Source organism: Pelodiscus sinensis, chromosome 4 (assembly GCF_052426305.1).
Source record: "Pelodiscus sinensis isolate ZL-2025 chromosome 4, ASM5242630v1, whole genome shotgun sequence".
NCBI lineage: Eukaryota > Metazoa > Chordata > Testudines > Trionychidae > Pelodiscus > Pelodiscus sinensis.
Window position 1 is genome coordinate 85,212,951 of NC_143055.1, and position 15,549 is coordinate 85,228,499.

The window sequence follows — 15,549 nt, forward strand, 5'->3', positions numbered from 1 at the left end:
ATGTTTAGCTAGAAGCCATCTTGTATAACAGAAACCATTTCAGCTTTTTGTCCTTGCACGTAGGCCAGAGTGAACTTTCTATCACCCCATGCGCCAGGCCAAGACAGATGTGCTATTGGAATGTGTTAATTGGGCTGGTTCAGAGAGGAGAGGTACTCCCTCGTACCTGTCCGCCATCTTCTTGATAAGGCTTTGTTTTTCCTAGTTTAATTGATTATTTCTGTAATTATATGCCCTGACGTCACTGTTTGGTTAAGGGTATAAAGATACTAGGATTGATTGTATTAAGTAGCCTTACTGGACCCGGCTTTGCTGAGACCACATTAAGCTCACTTTGCTTTCATTAGCCAATAAAACTGTCTATTTAGCCGCGTAAACTGAGTGAGGCGTTTGCTTCGACACTACACTCGAGCTTACCTCACCTTACGGCGCACACAGACGTACTCTCCCCCTCCCAAGACGTCCCCAAGCGCGGGAGAATAGAAATTTTCTAAGTCCCGCCCGCTCGCTCACCGCCTGCCGCCCTCTCCTCACTCACGGCGACCGCAGTGAGACCGACCGACTCACCCACCCCGCGCACCTCCTCCGGCCTACCCTCTCTCGCCCCAGGGAGGCCCAGGTGGTGGCGGGGCGCTGGGGGCCCTCTGGGCGGCGCCCCGCTCGCCTTCCTCCCTTCCCGGCAGCCCCCGGGCTCATCTGCAGACAGGCTCCGCCCCCTCTCCCCACAGTCTTTCTGTCTTTGCCTCTGCTCTTCCGAGCCCTCACTCCCTTTCTTGATTTAAAAATAAAAATAAAAATTTAAAAATTGGCCACTTGCCAACGCTGCCTTTGAAAAAACCTCTCCCAGGAGACCAGGGAGAGGCGGAGCAAAGCCGCAGCGAGAAAGTACGCTCCGCGTCTCCCTGGTCCGCTGGGGGTTCCCCCCAGCGCACCAGGGAGACGCGGAGTGGCTTTGCTTCCCGCGGCTTTGCTCCACGTCTCCCTGGTCTGCTTGGGGGAGGGGGGTGGGGGAGCCAGCAGACCAGGCAGACGCGGAGCAAAGGTCCAGATCCAGATCCAGATCCAGCGGAGCAGATCCACAGCCGATAGCAGAAGATCCAGTGTAGCAAAAAGGAGAGAGCAGCTGTTGCTTTAAGGCAACAGAAGAGCCTCCACCAATAGGCAGTCTCAAAAGACCTGCCTGGGCGGGGCCTGAACAGCTGATTGCAGATCAGCTGTAGAGCAGCCAGCAGAAAAACCAGGTAGGGGTTTAAATCCCTTCCAGGCTAAAAAAAAGAAACCGCACACAACTGGAGACTTTTAGGCTCCGGAGCGGTTTCCGAGGGGCCTAGAAATAAGGCTGTTGATTGCAGAGTCTTGGGCTGTGTCTACACTGGGCCACTTATTCTGGAAAATCAGCCACTTTTCCAGAATAAGCTGCGAGCTGTCTACACTGGCCATTGAATTTCAGGAAAAGCAACGACGCTCTACTGTATAAAATCAGCCGCTATTCCGGAACAGCTACGCTGCTCCCACTCGGGCATAAGTCCTTATTCCGGAACACTGTTCCGGAAAAGGGCCAGTGTAGACAGCCCAGTAGTCTTTTCTGGAAAAAAGCCCCGATCGCGAAAATGAAGATCGGGGCTCTTTTCCGGAAAAGCATCTGTGGCCAATGTAGATGCTCATTTCCGGAAATACTTATAACGAAAACGATTCTGTTTTAAGCATTTCCGAAAATTCATGCCAGTGTAGACACAGCCTGTAACTTTAAAGAGTAGTCCTGTAGCACCTTAGAGACTAACACAGGCAGGATCACATTTCCTAGGCAAAATCCGCTTCCACAGAGAGTGGAGAAGAAAAAGAGGGAAGCCTGGCTCCAGCGTGGTGGTGCCTCTGGGCAGACGCACCATTAGTTTAGCCTCGTCCCTGTGAACGCTGAGGTAGGCAGGGGAGTGCGACTAATTTAACGCCGAGCGTGCCTCGCAGAGGCGGTGCTAGGAGCCGTTCAGCCGAGGACCCACATCTGCTCCTGGAGCGAGCCGCGCCGCTGTGTATTCCAGGGTGTGCTTGGGGCCGAGCGCAGGACCCTCCTCGCTCCTCTAGGGGGCGCCACTCCCAAGCATTACAGCGGGTGGAGAAGTTATTGCCGGGCCCGTTCTCTGGCACGAGCCACGGCTGCACTGCGAGCGCAGCAACACGCCCCTCGCGAGAAAGGGCGGGACAGGAGATGACGCGAGGCGCAGGCCCTTAGCCCCGGCCGCTGTTTACCGCCGCTGGGAGGGGGGATCCCTTGCGGTGCGAGGCAGCTACTGGCTGCTCCGCTCTAAAGTGCCGGAAGCACGCGCGGGCCGAGGACACGAGGCACGCGACCGGCCGTTGTGAGGTCATAACGCGCTGGAGCGAGCGGACGCTCCGCCTTGTCCCGGCGCTGCTGTTGCAGTCGCTGCTCGCCGCTCCTCGCTCTCCTGGTCTCCGCCCCCTCCCAGGCGAGGCAGGGCCCTGCCGGCCGCCGCGGCGCTGCGAGGGCGCAGCCGGGCCGGGAGGAGGAGGGAGCGGCAGAGACGCCCCCGCCCAGCGGCCGCAGTTCCTGGCTGCGGCTCGGTATCGGGGCGGGGAGCGGAGCGTGGCAGTTGAACCATCGGCGGTGGATGAGCGACGCCGGCCGCGGGCCGGGCTGGGGGGGCGGGGAAGGCTGACAGGGACCCCTCCCACCCCAGGGACCGGTCGGGGTCGGCGGGCGGAGCGGAGAGGACGGCTCCCCAGCGAAGTTGGGCCGTCGCCACGCCTGAGCCGCGCAGCTCGTGGCCCGGCTCCTCGGCATGTCCGCCGCCGCCCCCGTGCCCGGAGCGCCCTCGGAGCAGCAAGTGTGGGGGGCAGAGACGCGCTGCCCGGAGTTGGAGCAGCCCAGCCAGGTGCTGGCGCAGGTGGATGAAGCCGGAGAGAGTCGCGGGGCCCGAGAAGCGGATCCCCCAGAGCCGGACGAGAAACGACTCGTGCGGCAAATGATCGAGGCCCCTCTGCCCAAGGAAAACCCCTGGACCAGGAGAAAACCGATCCCGAGCAGCCAGACCCCGGCTGAAGCGGACGCCCGGCTCGGCCTGCAGGACTCAGGTGTGGGGCGGAAGGAAGGGAGCAGCGCAGGGATGGGGAGGATGAGCTCGGAGAGCTGCTCTCAGTGTCCGAAGGGAAACTAGTCGAGCTGCCGCTGGCTGAATCCCTGCTTGGGAAACGTGTTGGTTTAAAACACCCCTATCCCTTGCCGTGCAGCGTAGCAACGGCTCCCTTAAATCGCTGGCGCCAGCGCTTTGGTGAATCAGGCCAAGTATTTGTGTCCAGCGTTCGCTGCGTTCACTCCCTCATGTTTTACATACATGGACAGATTAGGAAAATGAGCGTGGAGAGGTGTGGTCTATCCCCGTCCTTTATTCAGGTTGTGGGAGCTGGGCATTTTAAGAGTTTGGATGTATAGCTTCATTAGTTGAGGGAGAATAATCAGCTAGAAAGAACAGTGGTCTCCAACCTCTTTATGCATGAGATCACTTTGAATTTAAGTGCAATCAAAGATCTATCTCACACCCAAATACTCTTGCCCTGCCTCCTTTGTGCCCCTTCTCCGAGGCCCCACTCCTGCTCACTCCATCCTTCCTCCCACTTTCACCAGGCTGGGGCTGTGGGTTGGGATGCAGACTCTGGGCTTGGATTAAGGGATCTGAAGTGTGAGAGGGGCTTTGAGCTGATCTTGGGGCAGTCAGTTGTGGCGGGGGTAGGAGGGATTCTAAGCACAGGCTCTGGAAAGGTGTTGGGATGCAGAGGTGCTCAGAGCTAGGGCAGGGGTTTGGGGTGCTGGTGGGGGTTCATGACTGGGGTAGGGTTTCGGGATGTGGGCTCCAGCTGGGCCCTTCTGACCTCAGGTGGCTCCTAGGTGGGTGGTGCAGTGGGGCTAAGGCAGGCTCACCCCTGCCCTAGCCCTGCACCACTCCCAAAAGCAGCCAGCAAACTTCCTCCATCCCAAGCCCTGTTGAGTCCCCTCTCTGCTCTGTGGAGATGGGATACATAGTGCGAAGGGGGGCACCTAACATCAACACCCTCCTCTCTCTCTCTCTCTCTCTCTCTCTCTCTCCCTTGCCCAGCAAGCAGGAGGCCCCTGAGGGGACAGCTGCAAGCAGAGGGCAGGAGCTGTGCAGCAGTGCGGGGAGAAGCAGCTGAAGTGCTGGCACTAGATAGTCTCTTGGCCAAACCAGTCAGGATCACCTCTCAGAGGCTCCAAGATCTACCAGTAGATCCTGATCTACTGGTTTGTGACCACTGAGCTAGAAGTTTAAAAGTGGACGATTCTCTTTTTATTCCCGAGTACAAGTTTGTGCAAACTATGTGGGTTACTTTGTGCAAACTCAAGTCTTTTGCCCAGTATTTAATCCTGACTGGATACATTTAATTTATTCAAGCTTTTTCTCTTTTGCAAATTCCCAAACTCAGTTTAGATGTTCTTTGTTTAGTAATTCTAGTAGTTCCAAATATCAGTTGCTAGTATTTTCATCAATGAAATAGATTTAGAAGGATATTACCCATAATTCCTTGTAACCAAGAACTTCATAATAAATTGTTAGATTCTAAACTAGACACTGACACTCTGGTGGTGTAAGTATTTTTAAAGTGAATGAAAAGTTTACTTGATTAGGAAAGAGTTACTGTCAAAACTCTTTAGTGTATGGAGTTGATTGTAGTATGTTTACATTGAGTAAACAATTGTGAATTTCAGATAGATCCTCCTTCCCCATTACTAGATGGAGGATAGATTATGCTACAGTTTTTAAAGTTGTAAAATACAGGGATTTCTTAGACTTAGTAGTAACAAAATAAGAAAGAATATTGTAACATTTTTACTTGTTTCCCTTTCTTTAGCAAATAGTAACTAACCCAATTGACTTTGGTAGCTCATTTTTAGATAATTACATGATAGAACACCTAATAAATCTATGGTTCAAGTTTTTAAAAAAAGTTTTAAGTGTAAGTATTAATAAAAGCAATTGACTTGGTAGCTTTGGAGATTTAAACTTTTAAGTAGTACCACAGCTATAGGACAGACAGTTGCAATGCAAGTTTCCTGACAAATGTGCCGCCTACTTTAAATATGTGGAGACTGTCTCTCTGTAGAGAGAGTGATTTCTTAATGAAATCTTAATTCGCTTTAGAATCTTTGATTTCTGTGTATGGATTGCTAGCAAGGGAATTGGATTGAAATTACAAACTTGTATATTGTAAACTATCAGCTTTCAGATGTTAGCAGTTTTCAGTCAATACTATCCTGGACCAGATGAAAACCACTGACACCGAAAGATCTGTTTCAACTTGGAAATTTTTTGATTCTGGGTTGATTTCAGGTACAGCACTTGCCCATGAATCTCCCTGCCAATTTTCTGTTTTACATCTGCAATTTAAATGTTTTTTTCTGTTGTGTGAAAAAGATAAATGGGATTGTACAAACATTGTGACCAAATGTATAAGTGGGAAAAGCTGTTTCTGAACCTAACACTATTTATATGTAGTAAATAATTCTGGTCTCAAAACCAAAATCTTTACTCAAATTTGACTAAACTTGTAAGCATTCATTGAAGACTGTTTGACATACGTTGTTGTTCGCCTTCTTTGCCTTTTAGCCTGTTCTTTTATGTGGATTGCCATTTTTTTTTCTATGTACAACTTGCAACCTTCAATATATGCCCCCTCCCACTGACTGAAACTTGTCAGTTGCTCAGTTTCCTCACTCTTTTTATCTCTAGCAGTACTGGTACAGTATCAAGGAAACTCCTTATTTTTATTGTGGTAGTGCTCTATGACCCTAGTCAGAGTGGGATACTGTTGGGGTAGGATCAGTACAAATACAAAAAATTCTGTTTGCATTAAGTGTTTACTCTTGCATTTAGGACAAGTTGCAAAAATAAAGTAAGTGAAGAGTAATGTCCTTCAAATTAGTGTCTTTCTGAGTTGCCCTTTCTGGAACAGCTTTTCCAGTGTTGCTTACTTAATATAAGGAATACCATAGAAACGTTTAATTGCAAAGGCAATTATAAAGACTTCACTGGATGCTGCTGTTTATTGCTAGGTGTAAATACCTCTTCATCCACCATTAACATATAACCCCGTTGTAAGATGAAAATCAGCAGTACCATTCAGTAATTTAAGCCAGGAAGTTAATTTTTTTCAATGTACAACAATAGATTAATTTTTATGTAGGAAAATATAATTAGCCAAATCAAGCTTATTTATTTGAAAATTGCCACTGGTGGTATTAGGGTGAGATGCAAAACAATGACCATAAGAGAAAAACTTAAAAAACAATGAGTAGTCCTGTAGCACCTTAGAGACTAACAACAAATGTAGATGGTGGTATGAGCTTTTGTGGGTATAATGCACTTCAGATGAATAGAGTTTAAGGGGTTCAGGTTCCAAATAAAAAATGACCATAAGTTATTTGATAAAATGTAAAAGTCTCTTATGGAAGTACTGAACTGGCCCAATAATGGTTGCCTTGTACATCTTAGCCCAAAGCTGTATGGGTATAGGTGATTGAAAAATTACTTCGTCTTTGCAATGATAATTACAAAAGAAGGAGAAAAGATGTACCAGCTTTTTTAGTTCTGGAAATTTTCAGCATTTTTGTCAGGGCTCAATTTGACCAAATGTTATTGAAATAGGAACATGTTGGGAAGGTATAGGGAAAGGAAATTGTCGTGTAACTACCCCAAAAATTGCTTTTCTTGAAGTTTTATTTTCAAGTAAGATTCATTCTTAACTAGCAAAAAGTAATTGTAATAGCATAACACAGATGCAATGTCTTATTGTTTCCCATAATGGAATTTATTGCATAAAACGACTCCCACTTCATTTTCACAGAAAACTATTGCTTTTTTAGTAGAATATTTCCTCATATATATATATATATATATATATTTGGCATGAAGGAAATAATTCAGCTGATAAGTTCTGATTGTTCACAAGTTTTGTATAACTGCCTGGGTCACCAATGATTCAGTGGCTAATTGTTTGAAAGTAGCTTTTGAAAGCAGTGAAAACATTTCACAGAATAAATACATGGTTAAAATCTTCTGGTCTTGTGCTTCATGCAATGCTTGAAGCATAGAGCTAACTTATATTATGGCACACTTCATTCTCTTTTATGTTGTGCTCTATTTGTCGGCTATGCATTTCTGAAAAACGTATCTGTTTAGTTTCTGTAGCAGAACCAGTTCTCAGTAACACTTTTGAATAACTATGTTCTTAATTTCAGAAGGGTAGATTTGTCAGTCTGTAACTTTAAAAATGAGTAGTCCTGTGGCAACCTGGAGATTGATCAGAATGTACAGAATCATGAGCTTTTGTGATTCACTTCATATGATGAAGTGAGTTTTACCCACTAAAGCTTGTGATTCTGTGTATTTTGGTTAGTCTCTAAGGTGCTATGGGACTGCAGGCAGTCCCTGGGTTACGTACAAGATAGGGACTGTAGGTTTGTTCTTAAGTTGAATTTGTATGTAAGTCGGAACTGGTACATATTGTAGGGGAAACTCTAGCCGAACATTTCTCCAGAGCTCAGTTTTATTCTCCCACACCTCACTTCCCTCAGTCCTTTATTCTCAAGCTGAGGTGTCTGCTGAGAAAAGCCGCTCTGCGTCTTCCTGGTCTGCTGGGAGGAGAGGGCGCTAGCTTCGCGTCTCCCTGATCTGCTGGGGGGAAGCAGCTAGTGCGGAGTTGCCTCACCCCGTCTGTAAGTAGGGATCTGATGCAAGTCGGATCCATGTAACCCGGGGACTGACTGTATTTGTTGTTTTATGTTGGCAATTGTTTGTAAAGCAGGTTGTATATTTATCATGTCATAGACTCCCCAAACCCCTTTGAAAATGAGATTTAAGTTTCTAAATCAATTGGTATTGCAAAGCTGAGTGCTGCAATACCTGAATTTCTTTTTAAAATCTGGGCCTTAAATCCCTATTATGTCAAAGATTTTTATTTTCATAGTATACTTTACTTAATATTGGAAATCCCTCAAATCTGTAGAATCTTGTAAATATTTGTGAAAATAAATTATATAGCTTTCCATTTAGCACAGCACTTAAACATGTGCTTTAGTTTTAAGAGTGAGTAATCTTCATTGTTTAAAAATACATTGAGTGGACCTGGTTACATGCTTGAGTTTATTGGGGCCACAGAGTAGAGCTTCAGCATTACATTAAGGACTAGAGAGCAAAGTGTTTGAATATAGTTTTCTACACTTGGTTTTCTAATATAAAAGCATAATTAAAACACATTTTTTCCTCCTTTCATTTAGAACGGCCAAGTTCCACTAAAGTTATAAAAGCAGGGAAACCGAAGACCAGGAAACCCAGCAAGGTTTGTATTTCCCGGAAAAATAGTTGAACCTGTGAATCTCAAGTCAGATTAGATTGATACCATTTAATAAACTATGTTGATTTGAACTAACACTTTAACTGCACTGTTGATGTAAGAAATGTAAATTATCAATAGAGAAATATTTTTTCTTAAACATTTTATCTGTATAAGGAGCTGGTATCATTCAAGTAAATATGTCTGTTGGCAAAAACTTTTAATGCTGTATCCTAAAGGTTTGTGTTCTCCCTGGATGATGGGACAATTGAGGTGATAGTTGGATTCAGAAAAGATGTGGTAAAATATTTAGAAATAGCTGAAGGCTGTGACATGGGAAACAGCAAAGAAAGATTTTTTATAAAGGATCGTAGGGTTATCTAGTAATCAAATATAGAGGATACTATGCAGAAACAGTAATACTCATGAACACTAGTGAGGTGGTAACCACAGGAGCAAAGCTAGATTGGTCTATGGTGATGTGTTTTACTCCTGGGAGTAAAATGCCACCCATCTGCAGAAAGTGATGGGGAAGCAAAAAAGGGGATAGGGAAATTGGGGAGAACGGGGAACAGGAGAAGGCTTGCATGTGGCATCCCCTCAGCTGCAGGTGGGGCTCTTCTGTTAAGTAGGTCCATTGATTCTCCCACTCTGATTAACCCTCTCCTCCCACACCCAGACTCATTTATCACTCCTTTACAAATGCTCTTCTGACCTTGCCAACTAGCAGAAATCAAAGGAGGTCTTTCCCCAGAGCCATCCTCCAGAACGCCTGCATACTTAGATCATTCTTGTTATCTGAAGCCAAAAAAGAAGATTGCTTTGACTTCAAAATCTATAATATATGGAAATATACCTATCTCATAGAGCTGGAAGGGACCTTGAGAGGCAAGACCAAGTACCATCCCTGACAGATTTTGCCCCAGATCCTTAAGTGGCTTCCTCAATGATTGAACTCTTAAACCCTAGGTTTAGCAGACCAATGCTCAAACCACTGACCTATCCCTCCACCCTTTTGTGTAGCACTCCTCTATAGCAGAAGTAAGGCATTCCAATACCAAAGGCTGGCTACTGTCTCTCACAGGTCCCTTGTGCCATCTCACAGTGTCTATCAGGACCTAGCTCAGAGGTGTAGGCATATTAGTCTGTAACTGAAAAAAAACAAAAAATGGTCCTGCAGCACTGTAGAGACTAGGAAAAAAATGTAGATGGTATCATGAGCTTTCATGGGCATGACCCACTTCTTCCGATGAATGGAGCAAGGGGTCATTTTTTTATTATATTTATTTGTATAGGGAGGGGAAGAGAAGGGAAAAAATCTTAATTAAAGTGATGAGGTGAGGTTACAGAAACACCTGTGTAGGGGACTTTCCAGAGTGCTGATATAGCCACTACCACTCTCCTTGCTGCTGTCTGAGGCTTCTCACTGATTGGTCCTGCTGGGCCAGATCCACTGGTCTCCCCCAGCCAAGGCACCAATCTGAGATCACTATCCCTCTGAGAAGCAGTACAGACACTGAATCTCTTCAGGTCCAAGGAGAGTGCAGCTTAGGGCCCAGCTTCCCAGGAAAACCACTCCCCAAAGGGGATCAAACCCCAAATAATTAGTTAGGTAAGCTTCATTTAACAGTGAATGGGGGAATGTACACACTGATTGCTCTCCCAGGTAATAGGGATGTAAGTGACTAGTCAGCTATCTGATAAGCATAAACTTATCGGATAGTTGACTACTGATGTGATTAGTCACTTCCCGCTCTCCCTCTTGGTGCCTCTGTCTGAGAGAGGCAGCAAGGTGGGGGAGCAGGAGCCAGTGCTGGGAGAAGCCAGCTTAAAAGTTGGTTCCCCCCCTTCCCCCCAGCACCACCGTCTCCATGGGGGCGGGGGCACAGAGGAGGTAGAGGCACAGCGGGAAACAGCGCAAGTAGGGACTAAAGCAGTCTCTGCTTGTGCTGATTTTGCTGCGATTCTACTTTTAAAATGTACAAGAGTCCTGCCTGGGGTTCTTGCTACTGTTCAAAGGTGGAGGTGTTTTACAGACTAACCCATGGTTTCCCAAATGGTGTTCTGTGGAACCCCGGGGTTCCGCGAAGTGAAAATAAGGGTTCTGTGAGAGAATTCCATTACAATAATATATTCTGAGTTTTAAAAAATAATTCATATTTAAGCATTTATTTAATTTAAAACAATTTTCATTTGTGTTTGCCACGATAAGTGTCCCTGTGTAAGCCCAGCTTAGCCAGAGAGTGGGGACGATGATGTCACTACTCAGTGGTGCAATCGCCTGTTATATCATAGAATACTAGAACTGGAAGGGACCTCGAGAGGTCATCGAGTCCAGTCCCTTGCTCTCATGGCAGGACCCAGTGCTTTCTAGACCATCCCTGATAGACATTTATCTAACCTACCCTTAAATATCTCCAGAGATGGAGATTCCACAACCTTACACGCTCTGATAAACAGTTTATTTTTAAATTATGCGATATATAAAATCACGTGTTTATAGTTATGAAATAAATGGTCTGTTTTTTATTCATGCTATTTAAATCTAAAATGAAGCATTTATAATTATACATTTTGTGAGGACAGAGTTCGACGGCTGGGGGCAGGGGAGAGCGAACAGGGTGCTGGGAGGGCAGAGGACAGGGTTCTGCAGCAGGGGACAGAGTTCTGTAGCTGGAGACGGGAGTGGTGACATAGTTCTGTAGCTGGGGACAGGGGAGTGGGGTCTGGGGAGCGGGGAGTGTGGACAGGGGGCGGGGTTCCAGTGGCAGCAGAGAGTCCCCTGCATCTGCCGCCTCCTCAGGATTCTGTCAAACCAGTTACTTGTATGGGAGTGCACAAGCAGCGCTCTCGTGAATACTTCATTTCAGTATAGTTGCATGATTTTTTACATTTAAAATTTAACCATGACAAATATACATTGACTGTGATAGATTCAGATACATATCATGACATTGTTTAGAATTTGTTTATTATCATCCTTACTTATTTGTGGTCTACTTTTTCAGCTCCATATATAAGACTGTTATTAGGGGGTCCGCAAAATTCTTTCGAGTTTAAAAGGATTCCGTGGCCAAATAAAATTGGGAAACTTTGGACTAATCAAATAGTTGATGGAAATCCACTGTTCAATTTTAGTTAATCTAAATTTAACATCCCTACCTGGTGGTAATTATTTTCACTGGTCTTGATAGTACTGTAAGTACAAGTTATTTTATTAAGAACAAGCAGTAGAATTTAAGTGGTTATAAGTGAGAACAGGCAGAGCAAAGTAGATTACAAATCAAAAGTAACAAAAAATGCTTAGCTAATTCTAACACTAAAATCTTCAGCACAAACTTACTACAAACTCACCCTAAATCTGTTTCTGTTCCAGCTGCACCTTCAAACCAAGGTCATCTCCCTTCCCCTGGGGTTTCTAGTTCACTCTCCTCGGGAGTGTCCAGCCAGCCAAAGACAAAAGACTCTGGACTTTCTATTCTTTTTAAAGAATTCCATTATTGCATGGGGAGTCACATGGCCACTCCCCACCAACCCACTGTTAAGACTGAAGGATAAAAGGCTATTTGCATATGATTGCCCGGACATTGAGGCCTCTCAGCAGTAGAATTACCCTTGATGGCTTTCCATTTGCACACACAAAAATCATAAAGTATTCCCTACTCCACAAGTCTACTTTTACACACAATAGTAATACATACATCAAAATAAGATAAACAGATCCAGCGGATTAAGACATGAAGACTGACAGTTTATGTGGTGTAATTTGTTCAAAGCACTTTTGAGTTGTGTATATTTGTTCATAAGTCTGTTTCATAAAACATGGAGGGAGAGGTCTGTCATGAATGTCCATGGTAAATGAGGCTAATAGAGTGGTCTGTCAGTGCCTAATAGGACCTAGCTGTTTACTTTGGTATCCATATAGGAGTCAATGAGGCCTGCTACTTCACTGGTAACTACAGTGAATCTGAAACTTTTGATTACTATGGAACTCTTAATATCAATAAAATTGAAGCTACACCAGTACAAAGGACCTGTTTTGCCTCTCACTACTTGCATCATCACTTATTCATTGTGAAGGTTGTTTACTATTACTGTTGCATGAGTGCAGACTTCTACCATCATTTGTGCCAGTTACAGCATCGTTTGTATGACATGGACTAGTATTCCTTAGTTTCAGTGATGACATGTAGGCGTCTGGTACCTGCTACACCTCCCTGCTTAGTATCGAAAGCCAGGAAGCCTCTGATGCTTCTGGGGTACTGCTGTCTCGGTGTAGATTTCAGGCTTGGTCACTTTCATCTCTTCCCAGAATTGCACTGATCTGATTGTCCATGTATTTCTACTCATTGGAATCCATAATGAGTTTCTGTGCTTCCCATTAAACACATTTCAATTAGTCCTCCAGAACGCATTCCTACTCTCATAGAAGACACTTGACGAGCAGCCTGAAGAATTGGATGGCCTGGTCTTGACACTAATGGACTCTCATACCATATCGGCCTCTTCATTGGCCTTTTCTGTGGCACTAACTTTTTCAGCACCGTTTCCTCACAGAAGGAGGTTTCTGTGAAAGGAGAGGCTTCCCTGCCCAATATCAATAGACCAGGAGCTGCTGGTATAGAATAGCCTCCAGATGCTATTCTACAGATCATTCCTCAACCTTCACTTAGATTTACCTTCTACTTTGGTTGTTCAGGACTTGCCTCAGGAAGGATCTGTCTTACCAGTTTTGAATACGTTGTGTTTATCATCAGATGAAACTCTGGTGCCAGAAGCTTTTTCTCTTCCAATGATTTCAGTGTTTACCAAGAACTGAAAAGGATGGCTATAGTTCTTGGTATTCCAATACCACTTGTGAGAAAAAATTATCCTAAATATATAGTTGTGTTCAGGGCTTGCCAAACCGCGGCGAGCCCCGCTTGCCAGCCACGCTGTCTGGCGATGTGCGCGTGCGCATATCGTTCTGCACATGCGCAGATCGTCCAAACCCGGCTCTTCCGGGTTACAATAAACTCACCACGCGCATGTAGATTATATTATTTGTCAAGCCCTGGTTATGTTGGCAACTATGGCAGCAAAGGTTGCTCTTCCTATAAATGAGGGAAATAATGCAGCCTACTAAGTCACTGTGACAAATCCCTTCATCTGTTCTATCTGTGGCTAAATACAAGATACATTCTGATGGGTCTGACCAGTTTTGCTTTTTTACTGTATACCAGGCTCATTGGTGGTACTGCTACAGATATATGGCACCACAAAGATTGAGCTAGGGCAACCCAAAAGGAAAATGTTGCATAAATCTAATGTTTTTAGGAGAGGGAATTATTCAGTGGGCTTACAGTTTCACATTGCCCATCTCCATTTGAATAGTCCTGTATCCAACCACCATGTCCTGCTGGACCAATATCTAAAGTTACTTGAGGATTGTAACAATGAGTTTCAGTGCTTCTTGATGAGAAGTCATCTGGCCTTATGTGAGATCTATATGCTTCTTTAGATGCTGTAGTCCCAGCTTTAAGGATCATGGTCATGGCAGTAACCATACACCATTTTTCATGGCTGTGGTCATTGGGGATACCTTCAGAAGTACAGCAGGCATTTGAAGACGTTCCTTTTAAGGGCTGTGCATTGTTTTCCACCATGACTGATAAAGTTTTATACACAGAGAGAATCTCCATGGCAGTGTTCAAGTATCTAGGTCTATACACCAGCCCCAAGAGGACTAAATATCCTCAGCTTCAGCTGAGGGCAACAGTTCTACCTCTCTGGGCAGTTGGACTAAGCCAGGCACAAACGTGAGCTACAGAGAAGGGGGCTGGGGCTAGCCCTAGCCTCTGTCACTTCATCAACGCACCCATAGTCCTCCACACATCCTTTTTGAGTCTTCCATTGAGGACAGCCTAACTCTCAGTACAGATCTTATTCCTGGGGGAATTCACCTAAAAATTCTATGCACAGTATTTTAAAATTCAGAACACTTTATTTATTTAAACAAAAGAATACTAGGAGGTGGTGCCCCCTGCTTGCCACACTTGCCAACCTCCCCTCTGAGGGTAGGCAGCCCTGGCTCTTCCCCAGCAGTTGCGGAGGGCCAGATTGAGGCATAGCAGCCCTGGCCTGCCCTGGCTCTCTCCCTCTAGCCACCGGGGGTGGGTGGGGGTGGGGGCAGCTGGATCAAGGCCGTGGCTGGCCAAGCTCTCTCCCTTTGGGGGGCAGAGGAGGGAAGAGTTGGGCCAGACTGACGCTGGTTCCGCTCTCTACCTTCTGGCTGTTGGGGTTTGGGCTGGGACAAGGCCGTGGCTGGCCCAGCCCTCTCCTTCTGGCAGGGACGGGGAAGGAGACACGGCTCCCGGCTCTCCCTCTGGCTATGAGGGTCAAGACCACATGGCTCTGGCCTCTCCCACTGACGAGGGGTGAGGCCACACGGCTCCCGTGTGCACCCTTTCTGCGAACCACCAGCAACACTGCACATATCCTGTGCGCACCCTCTTCCCCCACCTGAGGCCCCGCGGGTCCTGCACCCTCCGCTTCCCCTACCTGAGCCCACACAAGGCTGTGTGGCTCCCTTCCCTCCCCACCCCCCAAGTTTCCTGCGGGGGGGCCCCCCAAGTCCCTGAGAGGTAGCGTGGCTCCTGTATACCCCTTGCTTCTCATGCGAGCTCCCATGTGCCCCTGCCTTCTGCTCCCCTCTCCTTTTCCACCCCGGACAGTGGAGGAGCCACATGGTTCAATTTAAACTCAGGCAGCTCAGAGAATGGGGGAGGCTGCATGGCTCGCAGCTCCTTCAGAGTATGGGGAAGAGGGTGGGAGGAACGCAGCTGAGGGAGGGGCTGCGAGATGCAGAGTGATGCATGACATCACTCTGTCATCCCACAGGAAAAACCCTTTTAAAGTATAGTACGATAATCATGGTGGTTTGAATTATTTTGGTAATCTTTTTAAATTACAATTCAATGGATGGAAAATAAAATTGAGGCACACTGGAAGAAATTTTCAAGCCTCTTTGTAATAGTAATGTGACTAGCATTGACCTTCTAGTGTCAAGGCCGTTCCCCAGTCTGCTGCAGAAGAGGAGGAGGTTTTTTGGGTTTTTAACCAGTTCTTTGAATTCTTTGTAGAATGGTTAAGAGGCCATCCTGTTATGGCACAGTGGCTTTTGAGATGTATTACCAGCTATATTGCTGT

At 46.0% G+C, this 15,549-nt stretch overlaps 1 protein-coding gene across 10 annotated transcripts in view; it reads left to right on the forward strand.

The window, feature by feature from the left end:
- The first annotated feature begins 2,243 nt into the window (after window positions 1-2,243).
- Window positions 2,244-15,549, forward strand: part of LARP1B (La ribonucleoprotein 1B) — a 116,474-nt gene continuing 103,168 nt past the window's right edge. For 7 of the 10 annotated variants that reach the window (XR_012904143.2, XM_075929961.2, XM_075929954.2 and 4 more), the window contains exons 1-2: window positions 2,244-3,090; window positions 8,306-8,367. Coding sequence is in view for 9 of the 10 variants with exons in the window: in XM_075929961.2 (XP_075786076.2) it covers window positions 2,799-3,090; window positions 8,306-8,367 (354 nt within the window). In the remaining variant the exon portion in view is untranslated. Of the gene's footprint in view, window positions 3,091-5,249; window positions 5,361-8,305; window positions 8,368-15,549 lie in introns of all 10 variants that reach the window. The other 3 variants (XM_075929960.2, XM_089777976.1, XM_089777977.1) reach the window with 2 other exon arrangements.